The 17,728-nt window shown below is 35.9% G+C and overlaps 1 protein-coding gene and 1 pseudogene across 9 annotated transcripts in view; both read right to left on the bottom strand.

Annotated features, from left to right (window-relative positions):
* Window positions 1-17,728, bottom strand: part of YEATS2 (YEATS domain containing 2) — a 107,903-nt gene that overhangs the window by 58,505 nt on the left and 31,670 nt on the right. For all 8 annotated transcript variants that reach the window (XR_014262969.1, XM_082459945.1, XM_082459947.1 and 5 more), the window contains exons 4-7: window positions 17,607-17,699; window positions 12,632-12,877; window positions 10,926-11,041; window positions 69-230 (exon numbers count right to left, since the gene is read on the bottom strand). Coding sequence is in view for 7 of the 8 variants with exons in the window: in XM_082459945.1 (XP_082316071.1) it covers window positions 69-230; window positions 10,926-11,041; window positions 12,632-12,877; window positions 17,607-17,699 (617 nt within the window). In the remaining variant the exon portion in view is untranslated. The remainder of the gene's footprint in view (window positions 1-68; window positions 231-10,925; window positions 11,042-12,631; window positions 12,878-17,606; window positions 17,700-17,728) is intronic.
* Window positions 1-17,728, bottom strand: part of LOC309659832 (large ribosomal subunit protein eL29 pseudogene) — a 183,950-nt pseudogene that overhangs the window by 155,038 nt on the left and 11,184 nt on the right. The window lies entirely within an intron of this gene.

The following is a 17,728-nucleotide window of genomic DNA, read 5'->3' as shown; positions in this document are numbered from 1 at the left end:
GTTAAATCACTTTCCTTCCACTTCAGTAAATCTGTACTTCTCAGGTTTAATAACTCAAGTGTGCTCACCTAACTTCCACAAGGTCATTTGGTTTATAGCTGGGATGAAGAAAGAACCAAACTTTCTTGACAAAATGATTAATGCTGGGTTCTCTACGAGACCCTCGGACATATACCATCCACTTGTGGGTTGATTGGTCGTTTTCTTCTCTCTTATCAGGAGGTATGTACCTAGAGTAGAGAAAAAAAAAAAACTACTCGAATTCTTTTTTCCTAACAAACCAATTAACTATTACTTAAAACAAGATTAAAAATCAATTACAAGAAGAAAATGGGGAAATTTACACATATGTGAAGATTAAGCAACATGCTACTTACCAACAAATAGGTGAAAAACAAAATCAAAAGAGAAATCAAAAAATATCTTGAGACAACTGAAAATGGAAATAGAGCACACCAAAACCTAAGTGATGCAGCAAAAACAGTTCTAAGAAAGAAGTTTACAGTGATAAATGCCTACATTAAGAAAAAAGAAAGACCTCATATACACAGTCTAACTTTACACCATAAGGGACTAGAAAGAAAACAACAAACTAAGCCCAAAGTTAGTAGAAGGAAGGAAATTATCAAGATCAGAGTGGAAATAAATTGAGACCAAAAACACAGTAGAAAAGATCAAAGAAACTAACAGCTGGTTTTTTGAAAAGATAAATAAACAAAAACCTTTACCCAGACTTACCAAGAAAGCGGCGGGGGTCGGGGGGGGGACACAACGGACTCAAATAAATAAAATTATAAATGAAAGAGGAGATGTTACAACTCATACTACACAAATACAAAGGATCATAAGAGACAGAGAACAATTACACACCAACGAACCGGACAACTTAGAAGTAGTGAATAAATCCTAAAAATATACAGCTTACCCAGACTGAATCGTGCAGAAATAGAAAATCTGAACAGAACAATTACTAGTAAGGAGATTGAATTAGTAAAAACCTCCCAAAAAAGTACATTCCAGGACCAGATGGCTTTAAAGGGTGAATTCTACCAAACATTTAAAGGATTGGTATCAATCCTCAATCTCTTCCAAAAAACAGAAAAGGAGGGAACACTCAACAAACTCATTTAACAAAGCCAAAATTACCCTGATACCAAAGCCAAATAAGGATACTACAAGAAAATTACAAGCCAGTATCCCTGATAAAAGTAGATGCAAAATTCTTCAACAAAACATTAGCAAACAGAATTCAACAGTACATTGACACATTACCGACCAGAGAGTAATGTATTAATGCGTCTTTTGTTAACCGAACGTTATTGACCAGAGACATATCAATACAGAGTGATACAATTAACATCACCGTGCAAAGTTGTTAGAGCTTAAAATTGATCAAGGGTTCATTATACAACTTATGACTGTCATTATCATTCACATTTTGCTCTGTTAGGTTTCTGTCCCAATCCTGTGTATATTATAAATGCAAGTTTATTACCATAAAATTTTCAAAAATGACACATCACAAAATTTTGAGTGAAGAAGAATTTTTCGGTGAATTTTATACAGATACTTTCTCTGACTGTCCCAGCAACATATACACTAGTGCCTCAGAAGATGACAGTTCTTCAGAATATAGTTCTGATTCAGACGACGTGAATAGTAGACCAACAAAAAGACAAAAAACCTTAGTGACTGATTCTGATACGGAAAGTGAAAATGAAACTCACGGTGCTGGAGAATGCTCCTTTGCTTCTACGGAAGAGTGGATTGAAGACAACACTTCACGAAAATTAGAAGACTTTACAGGTGTATCAGGTGTAACTACTGAATGTAATAACCCGCAAAGTGTTAGTGAAATAACAGAATTAATTTTTGGTAACGACTTTTTCAAGTTGGTCGCTTCTCAAACAAACCTGTATTACCAACAGAATGAAAAATCATATAAAAAGTATGGTAAGGCTTTAAAATGGACTGATGTAACCAATAGTGACATGAAGAAGTTTCTTGGATTAATAATTTTGATGGGACAAATAAGAAAGTCACACTGGAAAGAATACTGGTTGACTGATCCCGAAACACCAATCTTTCCAAAGATTATGACGAGAAGGTTCGAACAAATAATGGTATTTCTTCACTTTACCAATAACTCAGAAACTCCACTGCCTATAGACAGAATTTCAAAAGTTAAACCTCTTTTGGATTATTTTCTACCAAAATTTCAATCGATCTATATACCCAAACAAGAGCTATCACTTGAGGAGACAATGATAAAGTGGAGGGGACAACTCAGATTCAAAACGTATAATCCCAGAAAACTTACAAAATATGGAATTTTGGTCAGGATGGTGAGTGAAAGTGAAACCGGATATATATGCAACTTTGAGATTTACATGGGTGAAGGAAAGAAACTGCAAGAAACAATATTATCGGTCCTACAACCTTATCTTGGTTCATGGCACCATATTTACCAAGACAATTATTACAACAGTGTGTCCACATCTGAAATATTGTTGAAAAATAAAACCAGAGTTTGTGGGACTATAAGAGAGAATCGTGGTCTATCAAACCAATTAAAGGAGAAATCTAAAAATCTACAGAGGGGAGAAATGACATTCTTATGGAAGGGAGAAGTGACTTTTCTTATATGGAAAGACAAGAGGCTAATCCGCATGGTGACAACTATTCATGACACCTCCATAGCAACTACAGGAAAAGAAGACGGAGGACTGGCCATCAGATAACTAAGCCCACCTGTATATTAGAGTATAATAAATACATGAAAGGAGTTGATTGATCCAAACAATATCTGGCAAACTTCAATATCCTCCGGAGAACTCGAAAATGGTATAAGAAAGTAGGTTTCTATTTGAGTAATTGCAGTTTTATTCAATGCGTTTAAAATTTATTGCAGCCTTAATGCACAGAATAAAATGACTTACAAGTAATTTTTGTTAGCAGTAGCTAGAGAATGGGGAACTGACCATTCTGGTGAATATAGCGGTAGTCCCACACCTGGTCCTTCTTGTGGTGTTTCTAGAACAGTGCGCCGCAAAGATCCACATTGTCAACTATCAGGTAAAATAAAAGAATACATTCGAGAGGAAATAATACCCACAGGACCAAAAACAAATGCCACCAGAAAGTGTCGAGCCTCCTATTCCAGGGGAAAGTGCACTGAAACATGGTATATTTGTAATAGATATTCTGTTCCCCTGCACAGAGGTGCCTGCTATACTGCCTATCACACTCTAACAAAATATTAGAATGCTTTAGTAAGACATGTACAAAGTTTCAAATAAATACATTAAGTGCAAAAAACGTTGTTGATATTTACTCTAACGCAGGTGTTTCAATATTCACTTACATAACAAACCATCAGCCACAGGTGTTAGTTTCTGCAAAAATCCCCCGGTCAATCATGTGTTAAAAGTATCAACAACATGATCAAGTGGGATTTATTCCAGGCATGCAATGATGGTTTGACATACACAAATCAACCAATGCAACACACCACATTAATGAAATGAAGGCTAAAAATCATATGATCATCTCAATAGATGCAGAAAAAGCATTTGACAAAATTCAATACCCATTCATGATAAAAACTCTCAACAAACTGGGTATAGAGGAAGCATAACTCAACATAATAAAGGTCACATATGACAAGCCTACAGCTAACATCGTACTCAATGGTGAACGCTGGAAGCTTTTCCTCTAAGATCAGGAACAAGACAAGGACGTCCACTCTTGCCATGTCTTTCTACACAGTACTGTTAAGTCCCAGCCAGAGCAATTAGACAAGAAAAAGAAATAAAAGGCATCCAAACTGGAAAGGAAGAAGTAAAATGGTCTCTATTTGCACACAACATAATATCATATATAGAAAAACCTAAAGATTCCACCACAAAACTGTTAAAACTAATAAATGAATTCAGTAAAGTTACAGGATATAAAATCAACATAAAAAAGCAGTTGTGTTTCTATACACTAACAACAAACTATCAGAAAGAGAAATTAAGACAATAACTTCATTTACAACAGCATCAAATACAACATACTTAGCAATAAATTTAACCAAAGAGGTAAAAGACCTGTACACTGAAAACTATAAGACAATGATGAAAGAAACTGAACAAGGCACAAATAAATATATATTCTGTGCTCATTAATTGGAAGAATTAATAGTTAAGATGTTCATACTATCCAAAGCAATTTAGATTCAATGCAATCCCTATCAAAATTCCAATGGCATTTTTCACAGAAATAGAAAAACAATCCTAAAATCTCTATGGAACCAGAGAAGATTCTGAATAGCCAGATCAATCTTGAGAAAGAAGAACAAAGCTGTAGGCATCATCACACTTCCTGATTTCAAACTATATTACAAAGCTGCAGTAATCAAAACAGTGTTGTTCTGGCATAAAAACACATAAATCAATGAAACAGAATAGAGAGGCCAGAAATAAACCCACACTTACTGGTCAATTAATTTCCGACAAAGGAGATAAGATATACAATGGGGGAAGGATAGTTTCTTCAATAAATGGTATTGGGAAAACTGTAAAGCCATGTGCAAAAGAATGAAACTGAACCTCTATCCACACCATACACAAAAATAAACTCAAAATGGATTAACAAGTTAAATTTAAGACCTGAAACCATAAAACTCCTAAAAGAAAGTATAAGGGGTAAGCTTTTTGATATTGGTCTGGGCAATGATTTTTTGGATATGACACCAAAAACAGAGGCAACAAAAGCAAAAATAAACAAGTGGAACTACAACAAACTAAAAAGTTTTTGCACAGGATAGGAAACCACCAACAAAATGAAAAGGCAACCTATGGAATGGGAAAAAATATTTGCAAATCATATACTTGATAAAGGGTTAATATTCAAAACATATGAGGAACTCATATAATAGCAAAAAACAAAACAAAAACCTGACTCAGAAATAGGCAGAGGAAGTAAATAAATATTTTTCTAAGGAAGATGTACAAATGGTCAAAAGGTACATGAAAAGGTGATCAACATCACTAATCATCAGGCAAATGCAAATCAAAACCACAATGAGTTATCATATCACATCTGAGACGATAACTGAGATGAGAATGGCTATCATCAAAAATATAAGAGATAACAAGTGTTGGTGAGAATATGGAGAAAAGGGAACCCTTATGCACTGTTGGTGGGAATGTAAATGCAGCCACTATGGAAAACAGTATGGAGGGTCCACAAAAAATTAAAAACTACCCCATTTCTGTGTATATAGGCAAAGACAATAAAAAAGGATATCAAAGAGATATCTGTACTCCTATGTTCACTGCAGCATTATTTACAATAGCTAAGACAAGGAAATAAGTGTCTGTCAAGAGATGAATGGATATGCACTATAAAGCTACAGTTATCAAAACAGTATGGTACTGACATAAAAACAGACACATAGATTAACAGAACAGAACAGAGAGCCCAGAAACAAACCCACACTTATTGGTCCATTAACCTACAACAAAGGAGGCAAGAACATACAATGGGTAAAAAACAGCATCTTCAATAAATGGTGTTGGGAAAACTAGACAGCAACATGCAAAAGAATCAAACTGGACTACTTTCTCAAACCATATACAAAAATAAACTCAAAATGGATTAAAGACTTAAATGTAAGACCTGAAACCATAAAAATCCTAGAAAAAAACATAGGCAGTATGCTCTTTGACATTAGTCTTAGCAATATCTTTTTGAATATGTCTTCTCAGGCAAGAGCAACAAAAGCCAAAATAAACAAATGGGACCACATTAAACTAAAAAGCTTTTACACATTGATGGAAACTATGAACAAAACAAATAAGCAGCCTACTAAATGGGAGAAGATATTTGCAAATGACATATCTGTGATAAGGGGTTAATATCCAAAATATACCAAGAACTCATAGAACTCAACATCAAAAAAACAAACAACCCGATTAAAAAATGGGCAGAGGACCTGAATAGACATTTTTCCAAAGAAGACATAGAGATGGTCAATAGACACATGAAATGATGCTCAACATCACTAATCATCAGGGAAATTCAAATCAAAACCACAATGAGATATCACCTCACACCTGTCAGAATGGCTATCATGATCCAGCAGCTCCACTTCTGGAAATTCCAAATATATGCAAAACACTAATTCAAAAAGATAAATATACCCCTATGTTCACTGCAGCATTATTTACAATAGCCAAGATATGAAAGCAACCTAAGCATACATCAACAGATGAACGGAATCAAGATGCGGTATATACATACAATAGAATATTATTCAGCTATAAACAAGAATGAAATCTCGCCATTTGTGACACTATGGATGGACCTAGAGGGTATTATGCTAAGTGAAATAAGTCAGAGAAAAACAAACACTATGATTTCACTTTTATGTGGAATCTAAACAAAACTAACATAACAAAACAGAAACAGATTGATACAGAGAATAAACTGCTGTTTGCCAGAGGGGAGGGGGTTGGTGGATGAAGGAAATAGATGAGGGAGATAAAGAGACACAAACTTCCAGTTATAAAATAATTAAGTCATGTAATATACAGATAATGTATAGCTATGGTGACAGATGGTAACTAGACTTATCGTGGTGATCCTTTTGCAATGTATAAAAATATCAAATCACTATGTTGCATACCTAAAACCAATATAATGTTGTTAGGTCAATTATACTTCAATTTAAAAAAAAGTTTTAAAAGGGATGGATAAAGATATGACCACATACACACACCATACACACACACACACACACACACACACACACACACACACACACACACACACACACACGGGAATATTCAGTTCTGAGAAAAAAGGTAAATCCTGCCATTTGTGACAAAATGGATGGAGCTTGAGGGCATTATGCTAAGTGACATAAGTCAGACAGAGAAAGACAAATACTGCTTGGTATCACTTTGATGCGGAATCTAAAAAAAAGTCAAACTCATAGAAGTAGAGTAGAAAAATGGTTGCCAGGGGATAAGGGTGGGAGAAACTTTTCAATTTAAAAAACCCCTAAAATTCATTCAATATTTAACAGCTATATCAGCTAACCAAAGTGAATCTTTGCAGTTAACCCTTTTCTTTTAAACTTTTTTTTTGGCCTAAGGGGCATTCCCTTGAAGTTTGTTTTGTTTTCTGATTATCACCATGCAATTAAAAAAAATCAATCTTGCTTTTCCTGCTAAGTGGGTACATTAGGTAGAAATAAACTGGCATACTTTATTCCTGGGTTAGGAAACCTCTAGCCTTTGGGTTGATTTCATTCAGGTTTCAAAGTGCTAGAACTTTGAACTCTTCTGTTTCCTACTCATTGCTGCCAGGAAGGATGCAACTGGTCTCTTGCCTTTTAAAAGCCAAAACAAGCCATTCCCTTAAGTCCTGACCATGGTAAAACTAGAATCCTTAGCCCTCCCTTTTGAGGCTCTGTCTTTATTTCACAAGGCCCCCTTATTACATTTTGTTGTAAAATATGGTCATGGACTTCTATACATTCATCTATGTCTATGGTTATCCTTAGCAATGCAGTGGGCCAAGCTGCCTAACTTAAGTTTTTCTTTAGGAGTATTCATGTCCCATCTTGACCCTTTGGTTTTTCACAAATAAAAGCCACCTGTGAATTTCCTGAACGCTACTGGGATTTTAATCAGAATATTTACATATCAACTTAGGGAGAAGTGGTATCTTTTACAATATTGAGCCTTCCTATCCTGAACATGGTATACTGATCTAATTATTTATGTATTTATTGATCACGCCCTATGGTGTGTGGGATCCTAGTTCCCCGACCAGGAATTGAACCTGTGCCCCCTGCATTGAGAACATGGAGTCTTAACCACTGGACCACCAGAGAAGTTCCTAATTACTTAGTTCTTTCATGTGTTTTAATAAAATTTTATTCATTTTCATGAAAGGCTAGCATATCTTGTTTGATTTATTATGTTGTATTTTTTATTGCTATAGTAAATGCATCTTTTTAGAACTGTTTTCTAAGTCTGTCATACAGAAACACAATCAACTTCTGTGTATTGATACTGTAATTCAATAGTCTTGCCAAGCTCTCTTAGTAACTCTAAAACTATGAAAAATCGTTTTAGATTTTTCTGTGTAGACAATTATATCATCTATTAATAACAACACTCTGTTTCTTCTTTTCTAATCCTCATATTTATTAATGTATTATGACTCTATTAGTATCTCCAAGTGCACTGGTGAATAGGAGTAGTAATACTGAGCATCTCTTGTCTTGTTCTGAACCTAAAGGGGAAGGCGTTTAATTGTTTACCATTGAGTATGATATTTGCTGAAGGTTTTTTGAGATAGTCTTTATCTGATTAACTAAATTCCAAGTCTGCCATGAGGATTCACCACAAATAGACTTTGAATTTTGTCAAATGTTTCTGCATCTTCTGAGGTGGTCACGTTTTATGTCCTTTATTATATTTATTAATTTCTAATGTTAATCCAAACTTGCATTTCCTGGTCATGAACTACTATCATTTCTATAGTTACTGACTTCAGTTTGCTAACGATTTTGTTCAGCACTTTTGCCTCTATATTTATAAGTGTCAATGTCCTATAATTTTCCTTTTCTTATGAACTCCCTGTTTGGCTTTGCTAACAAACTTATGCTATCTTCATAATGTAAATTGACAAATGTTCTCTTTTTCCCCATAAGGTTTTCTACACAATTGGAATTAGCTGTTCACTCAGCCTTTAAAGCAATCTAAGCCTCATGGTTTAATTTGGTTTTGTGAAGAAAATGTTTTAAAAATCAATAATTAAACTTAGTAGTTCTAAAACTATTCAAGGTTTTTCCTTTTTTGAGTCATTTTAAGTTGTGTTTTTCTAGGAATTCTCCATTTCATCTAAATTTTCAAATGCATTAGCATAAAGATGTTATTTTATCTCAGTATAACTATTTCTTTTCATTAATTAAATCCATATGCATTTTTTATGATTGTTGATACATTTAGATTTATTGCTACTAAATTATTTTATACTATTTGTCTTTTTCTTTTTTTCTTCTTTTCCACATCCCTTTCTCCTGCTCCTGCTTGCCTTCCTTTGGAATCAGGGGGGTTTTCCCCTTTTTTTCATTCAATTCTCCTCACACCTTACTACATTTTTCTTTTTGGGTCTTCATTGCTGCACACGGGCTTTCTCTAGCTGCGCAAGCAGGAGCTACTCTTCGTTGCAGTGCGCGGGCTTCTCATTGTGGTGGCTTCTCCTGTTGTGGAGCACGCGCTCTAGGCGCACGGGGTTCAGTAGTTGCAGCACGCGGGCTTCAGTAGTTGTGGCAGGCGGGCTCAGTAGTTGTGGCTTGCGGGCGGCTCACGGGCTCTAGAGCACAGGCTCTGTAGTTGTGGCGCACGGTATGTGGGATCTTCCCGGACCAGGGCTCGAACCCCCGTCCCCTGATTTGGCAGGCAGATTCTTAACCACTGCACCACCGGGGAAGTCCAACCCCTTACTACTTTTAAAGTTTAAATCTCTATGTCTGTTCTTTTCGTTGTTATCTTAGATATTCTAACGAGCACTCTTAACAACGTCCAAAGTAAATTGATATTTTTATCCTCTTCCAGAACAAACAAGGACTTTACAATTCTCATGCCAATCATTCCTCTCTACTTAAAATCCACAGTTAACCAGTATTTTAAGTTCTAGCTGGTCTTAAACCCCAAAACCTACAAATCAGACATAATTGTTTGACAATGTCAATAACTGTTTCTCCCCCAATCTTCTGGTGGCCTGGTGAGTCTACATGAATTTCTAGTTTTGGCCTTTTCTGGGCTGACCTGTCTTGTACTATAGTTGAGACCTCAACACTTCATATTAGTCCCCTTAGCTGAATGCATGCTAACTCTAAAATAATCCATGAAACAGAAACCTAATTGCCTTAGTCATATTTCATGCTTCTATTTAAATACTACAACACAGACCATTGAGAATCTTTGTTTTTATTATCCTGAGATTTTTAATGTACTTCTTATTTGTTATCAGTGGTCCATTAACTGGGACTTGGAAGACTCCCCCAAGATCTGATTCCCCCTCCCCAGATATTTACTTTAATTCTGAATCCTTTATTTTCAGTAATTGAATCCAATTACAGTTTTCATAAATATACTGATTCATTCATCAGTCAAATATTTACTGAATACCAACTACTGCAAGATACAAAAACAAACAAGATATACTGTCTACCCAAAAGAGATTCAGTCTGATTTGAAAAAATATATGAAAATAGGAAATAACTATATAATATGATAAAAATGACAAGAGAGCATAGAGGAAATATGCCTAGTGAGGAGAAGGGCAAATAAGGCTTTGTGAGGAAATAACATTCTTGTGCTGTTTGAAGATTTATGATGTCTTTATCCATTCCTAGATACTCGGCAAAAATGATGATGCTTCCATAAGACAGCATGAGATCATACTGTTAAAGAGATAGCCCTTTAGCTTGAAGGAATTCTGTCTTCAAGACTTGCTCTACAACCTTTTGTTATAAATTTAAAACATTTCAATTTGGGCAACCAAATAAACATTTTTAGGAATTAGGAAAGGCTGCTAAGGATAGAACTAGGCCAGAAGAAGTCAAAAGTTCCTCCAAAGTTATCCACACTTACATGCCTAATAAAACACACCATTTGCATAAACGTTCACGTCTACAAAATTTTTACCAAGCACAATTTTATCCTACGTCAAAGATTAGCAGACACACTGAAGCAGTCTCAAGTCTCTGGACTTTCATTCACTTTTAAAACAACTAAGCATTTGGGAAAAAGAATCCTTGAGGCCTATACTTACTGTAATACTATGATAATAAGAGTATGCCAGAGTATTACCAAAAATGGATGACTGAAAATGAGACAATTCAACTGAATACTCACTTGGACACATTGCCCACTACTATTGTTTTCTTTACAAAAAGTCGTGAAGTCTCATCTCCTGTAACATCAGTATTCCTCTGCTCTGTTTTATGGGAGCCAGTAATACCAGAAGTGTCCTAGAAAAAATCATAATCAAGTTTCATTTTCAATTTAGACAATTTTCAATAGGCAGAAACCACAAAATCATAAAAGGTATGAATGGACTAACTCAATTTTTTTTTAATTACAAAATTCTCTGGCTTTGTAGCTGCTCTCAGAGCATGAAAGAATAATTTTACTATAATTTTTGCATTAGTTTATAGAAAAAGTTTGTACACTGTAATTCCACATATGTGTGTGTGTTTGTAACAGTCATAAACAGCTGCTTTGTATATGCAAATAGGATGTGGAAGGATACACAAGAAACTACTGCAACAGTTACCTCTGGGAAATGGAAATGGGGAAAGGGGTCAATGGAATTTACTTTCTTTTCAATCTTCTGTACTATTACAAATTTTTCAATAAGAAGTAACATAAACATAATGGTTAATTTAAAGTTTGACTATGGATATAGACAGCCAGTGTTTAAGCCTTGGCCCTTACATTTACTAGATGTGTCATCTTGGGTAATTACTTAACTTTTCTGTCTCTATTTCCTCATCTATAAAATAAGGATGATAATAGTATCTATCTCAGATGACGGTTTTGTACAGTTTTTAGAAAAATGCTTGGTACACAGTAAACACTAAATATCTGTTACATAAACATGAGCATGCATATTACATAAAAGATAGTAAGTAGGTTTCTGAATCCTATCATTAGTGTGACCTAAATTCATTTTAATTAAAAAAAGAAAAACATATGCAGTATTTCCCCAGAAAGTATACTAGAAGGAGACAACTAAATCCAAACACTAAGAGTTCTGATTTTGGGTGGTGGCATTATGAATGACTTTTCTACTCTCTCTTACTTTTCTGTAGTTTAAAATTTTTAAAAATGAACATATATGAATTTGTAATCAGAAACATTTTTTAATTTTATCAAAATAATCAAATCTTTGATGTCTGAGTATGTGGAAAGCAGCCTGGGAATTTCCTCTATCACAGAACATCTGGCTGAGAAAAACCACTGGTCTTATCCAGTAAGGATTCTAGAGCCAAGTATTACACCAAGAAGTTCAGAGCAGCTTGAGATGGGAATTCAAATTACAAACTGACAGGATCAAAGAGCAATAAACAGTTTTCAATTCTACTTATTGTTTTTCAAATTTTCTCCAGTTATTAAAGCATCTTAGAACACAAAGTTTCAAAGAGGAAACTGATGAAGAGCCACTGCTCTTGAGAGAATAAACATGACAGAGTGGAAAGACCTTGGGCAAGGTCACAGTACTGCCAACTCCTCAAAATTTCTTTCATATCTACATGAATGGCATCTAGGAGTTGTGCGGTACACAGGAGCCTTGAATTGTAAAATCAAAAAGACACAGGTTTGATTCTCAGTTCTGATACTGTGGACAAATATAAAAAGACAAAAGTTTAATTCTCAGTTCTGATACCTGTGAACAAATATAACTTAAACCTCATAGAGACGCAGTTTCCCCATCTCTAAAAGGGCTATAATTAACTTATATCCTATGGTTCCTATGAAGGTTAAATGAATAATATGTGCATTCTTAATAAATACTGGTTCTCTTCTCTTTCAGCTCCCTCCCATCCATCCAACTATACCCTTCCAGTATTTCGGCTTGGTCTCTGCTCTGTGTTGCTTGAGAGTCTTTCCTCTATGTCCAAATTGCTGTTAGTGTCTTTATCAGATAAGAAGTCATTGTGTTGAGATAAAGAATCACTTTCTGAATGATTGGCTGATGGTGTTTCTGATCTCTGATTGGCAGGAGATGATGACCTAGATGGTGATTCCAAAAATTTCTTGACAGCAGGATGATTAAAAACCATTGTATCACATGTCTTTGATCCCTGCAAAAATGAGGGTAAGCAAAACAAACTTTTAATCATATCCAACAAAAGTAGGCAAAAGTTTGATCTTTCCAAAAACGCTTATCTATTTCCAATCATGCTTAAAATCCTTCAAAATCACCCCACTCCCATAAAATGAAGTCCAAACTCCTTAATGTGGTCCAAATCAACAAAACAAAAACTAGAGAATGATAAATAATTATGCAAAGGTCCTAACAATAAAAGCTAAAGATGCAAGTCCTCAGAAGGTAAATGAAAAGTAAAGATAAATATATAGGGACTTCCCTGGTGGCACAGTGGTTAAGAATCCGCCTGCCAATGCAGGGGACATGGGTTCGAGCCCTGGTCCAGGAAGATCCCACATGCCATGGAGCAACTAAGCCCATGCGCCACAACTACTGAGCCTGCGCTCTAGAACCTGTGAGCCACAACTACTGAGCCCATGTGCCACAACTACTGAAGCCCACATGTCTAGAGCCCGTGCTCCGCAACAAGAGAAGCCACCACAATGAGAAGCCCACGCACCGCAACTAAGAGTAGCCCCCACTCGCCGCAACTAAAGAAAGCCCATGCAGAGCAACGAAAACCCAACACAGCCAAAAATAAATAAATTAAATTAAAAAATTAAAAAAAATATATATATATAGTAACACATAGAAAGTCAGATTTGACTTAAAAAAAAAATAAACGTCACATTGCTTGATACAAATACATCAACTGCTCTAAATAAAACATTCCTGTAAGAAATATAAAGATTTTTAAAAATGTGTATGTAAAATGGCTCCCACGTAGGAATAAAATGTAGCATAGAATGGTTTAAAATGATTAATAATGATATACAGTCTGTCCTCAGTCCAGTACTGAAGCCTGCCTAGGGTATTTTTCTGTGTTTTGTTACTTGCATATAAAATAGTGTGTTGTTATAATGTAGTTACTTCCTAGGAAGCCCAGCTTTAGAAATTGCTTAATTGAAATTAAAAATAATTGTTTTACTAAAAATAGAACTACCATACGACCCAGCAATCCCACTACTGGGCATATACCCTGAGAAAACCATAATTCAAAAAGAGTCATGTACCAAAATGTTCATTGCAGCTCTATTTACAATAGCCAGGACATGGAAGCAACCAAAGTGTCCATCATCGGATGAATGGATAAAGAAGATGTGGCACATATATACAATGGAATATTACTCAGCCATAAAAAGAAATGAAATGGAGGTATTTGTAATGAGGTGGATGGAGTTAGAGTCTGTCATACAGAGTGAAGTAAGTCAGAAAGAGAAAAACAAATACAGTATGCTAACACATATATATGGAATCTAAGGAAAAAAAAAAAAAGAAAAAGGTCATGAAGAACCTAGTGGCAAGATGGGAATAAAGACACAGACCTACTAAAGAATGGACTTGAGGATATGGGGAGGGGGAGGGGTGAGATGTGACAGGGTGAGAGAGTGTCATGGACATATATACACTACCAAATGTGAAATAGATAGCTAGTGGGAAGCAGCCGCATAGCACAGGGAGATCAGCTCGGTGCTTTGTGACCACCTAGAGGGGTGGGATAGGGAGGGTGGGAGGGAGGGAGATGCAAGAGGGAAGAGATATGGGAACGTATGTATATGTATAACTGATTCACTTTGTTTTAAAGCAGAAACTAACACACCATTGTAAAGCAATTATACTTCAATAAAGATGTTAAAAAAAATAATAATAATAATTGTTTTAGCAAGTAAAAGGGAGCCAGAGACCAGTGTTTCAGAGTCAAAGCAACAGAGCTGTTGTACTTCAATAATAAAGGTTTATTTTAGAGCTATAAATGTATTTTGTTAGAGCAAACTAAAAATAATTAATTGGCAGATCCTAAAAGATAAAAATATACCTAAATATCCTTAAATAAATCCCAATCAGAATATAACAAGATAAAAATCAGTACATTTCTAGACTATCAAATAGCACAGTTCAGGGGCTTCCCTGGTGGCGCAGTGGTTGAGAATCTGCCTGCCAATGCAGGGGACACGGGTTCGAGCCCTGGTCTGGGAAGATCCCACATGCCACGGAGCAACTAGGCCCGTGAGCCACAATTACTGAGCCTGCGCGTCTGGAGCCTGTGCTCCGCAACAAGAGAGGCCGCGATAGTGAGAGGCCCGCGCACCGCGATGAAGAGTGGCCCCCGCTTGCCGCAACTAGAGAAAGCCCTCACACAGAAACGAAGACCCAACACAGCCAAAAATAAATAAATTAAAAAAAAAAAAAAAATAGCACAGTTCAGTACTGCTAATGGTTTAAAAAAAAAGGCATCAAAACATTAAATGAATAACCAGCTCTTCAGAGTAGCTACAGTCCTATGTCAGGCAGCTGCTAGCTTGCAATGTGCATCTTGCTGAATCTAATAGCAAGCCATATGACAGATGACTTTAGAATCTGCCCTGGGTTAACAGTGTCTCCCAAAAATTCATGTCCACCTAGACCTGTGAATGTGACTATTTGAAAATACAGTCTTTTCAGATGTAATCAAGTTAAGATGATGTCATACTGGATTTGGGTAGGCCTTACTTCAATGACTAGTATTCTTAAAAGAGGGAAAGTTGGATACAGAAAGAAACAGAGAAGACACACAAAGGGAAAAGTCCATGTTAAAGGCAGAAATTGGAGTGATGCAGCTACAAGCCAAGGAATGCCAAGTACTGCTAGCAACCACCGGAAGCTAGGAGAAGACAAGGAAGAATTCTTCCCTAGAGTCTTCAGAGGGAGCATGGCCTAGCCACCAACATACTTGATTTTGGACTGCTAGCCTCTAGAATCATGAGATAATAAATTCCTGTTTTGTTTTGGTTTTTTTTAAAGTCTGGTTCCTTTATTTATTTATTTATTTATTTATTTATTTTTAAAATTTATTTGGTTGCGCAGGGTCTTAGCTGCAGGAGGTGGGCTCCTTAGTTGAGGCTCTCCAGCTCCTTAGTTGCAGCACACGGGTTCCTTAGCTGTGGCTCATGGGCTCCTTAGTTGTGGCATGCGCGAACTCTCAGTTGCATCATGCATGTGGGATATAGTTCCCTGACCAGGGATCGAACCTGGGTCCCCCTGCATTGGGAGTGCAGAGTCTTACCCACTGCATCACCAAGGAACTCCCAAATTTCTGTTGTTTTAAGCCACCAAGCTTGTGGTAATTTGTTATGGTAGCTCGAGCAAAGTAGTTCAGACTCTAAAATGTAATATGGAAACTTCTGCAGTAGAAGAAACAACTATCTACCACCTAAGATTAAACTCAAATAATGCTTCACATACCTAATACCCTAAAGCTCCACAGGATGACACAAAAGCCTATACATGGCAGGTACCTCTTATCTGTAAAAACCACAGGGAATGATGCAAAGCAGCATGCTACTATGCTCCCTGCAGCCCTTCCACTATTCTCATTGAGCCAGTACTGTCCAAGAGGAGAATTATCTAATTCTAACTGGAAAAAACTTAAGAAAAAACAAAACTTATGCTGAAATTATCAAAACGTCAAACAAGAAGAAATACTTCTGTATCAGTTCAATCTTATCCCCATCCTTTATAATTGGAGCAATCTAGTGGTAATCACATTAACCATGACTAAACTTAGTATCACTAACAGTAGCACAACCTGATACTATGTCTCCTAATGTGATACAATATGAAGTATACAGCATTACCTATGAAGTACTATCTCCAAAAAGACTCAACCTTAATCTAATCAAATCTTTAGACTTGACTCTTATTTTACAGAAAAATAGAAGGAATGAAGGAACAACCCAAGGGGAAAAAAATCCAAAATGTGGGACATTCTACAACATAAATGGCCTGGTCTCTTCAAATAAGTCAATATCACAGGGGAAAAAAAGGTGGGAGAACTGTTCTAGATAAAATGAGACTAGAGAAACAAAACAGCCAAATGTAACCCATGAACCCTGACTGGATCCTGTCCAAAAACAAAAAACAAAAAAAAACCCCAACTTTAAAGATATTTTGGGGACAACTGGGAAAATCTGAATATGGACTGATTATCAAATAATATTAGGGACTCATTCTCTTAGGTATTGTGACTACACAGAAGACGATCCTTTAGGATTAAGTATTTAGGGATGAAGTGTCACGATGCTTGGAACTTACTTTTTAATGTTTTAGACAAAAATAAGATAGATAAAGCAAACATGGCAAAATGTTAAAACTGCTGAAGCTAAGTGATGCATAAACAAGTGCTTATTTCACTTTCTCTATATATTTGAAAATTTTCACAAAAAGGGGGAAAAAGATCAGGGCTTCTTGAATAGAGTCAATCTACTGAAACTAACAATTGTCATTCAATAGCAGTAAAAGGTCAGAGAAAAATGAATCGATCTATAATTTATTCCAAAGCCATCCATAATCAAATGAAGAGGAATAAGGCAAGTTAGAACAGGGTCACACTCATCTTTGTATCTGCAAAGCCTAGCAACAGTGCTAACAATTAGTTACAGAACAATTAAGCAAAAAGAAAAAAATGTTACTTAACGATTACTGACAATGTAGAGAGGTATAATTAAAGGATATGGTTGAACACAATGATAAATTTACGTATATTCCCAGGAAGGCAGGCTAGGCTTCTTGAATTCGAAAGGTCAATATAAGAAATGTTTTGAAGGCAGGGATTTCACATCAAGACTAATTTCTCTTCACACAACAATATGGGTGGCCAGAAATGACTGCATATGAGGAAAACTTACCTCAGAAACTTTCAGAAGTCCTGCAGAAGCATAATAGTTTGCGACAATGCAGGCACGAAGTTTATCCATCATCCTTCTTGCCTCAATTAGTCGCTAAAATAAATATTAATTAATTACTTTTA

This window comes from Balaenoptera physalus, assembly GCF_965194825.1.
Source record: "Balaenoptera physalus genome assembly, chromosome: 4".
In the NCBI taxonomy this organism is placed as follows: Eukaryota; Metazoa; Chordata; class Mammalia; order Artiodactyla; family Balaenopteridae; genus Balaenoptera; species Balaenoptera physalus.
Note: the sequence above shows the minus strand (reverse complement) of the source record. Positions and strands in the feature narration are given on the sequence as shown.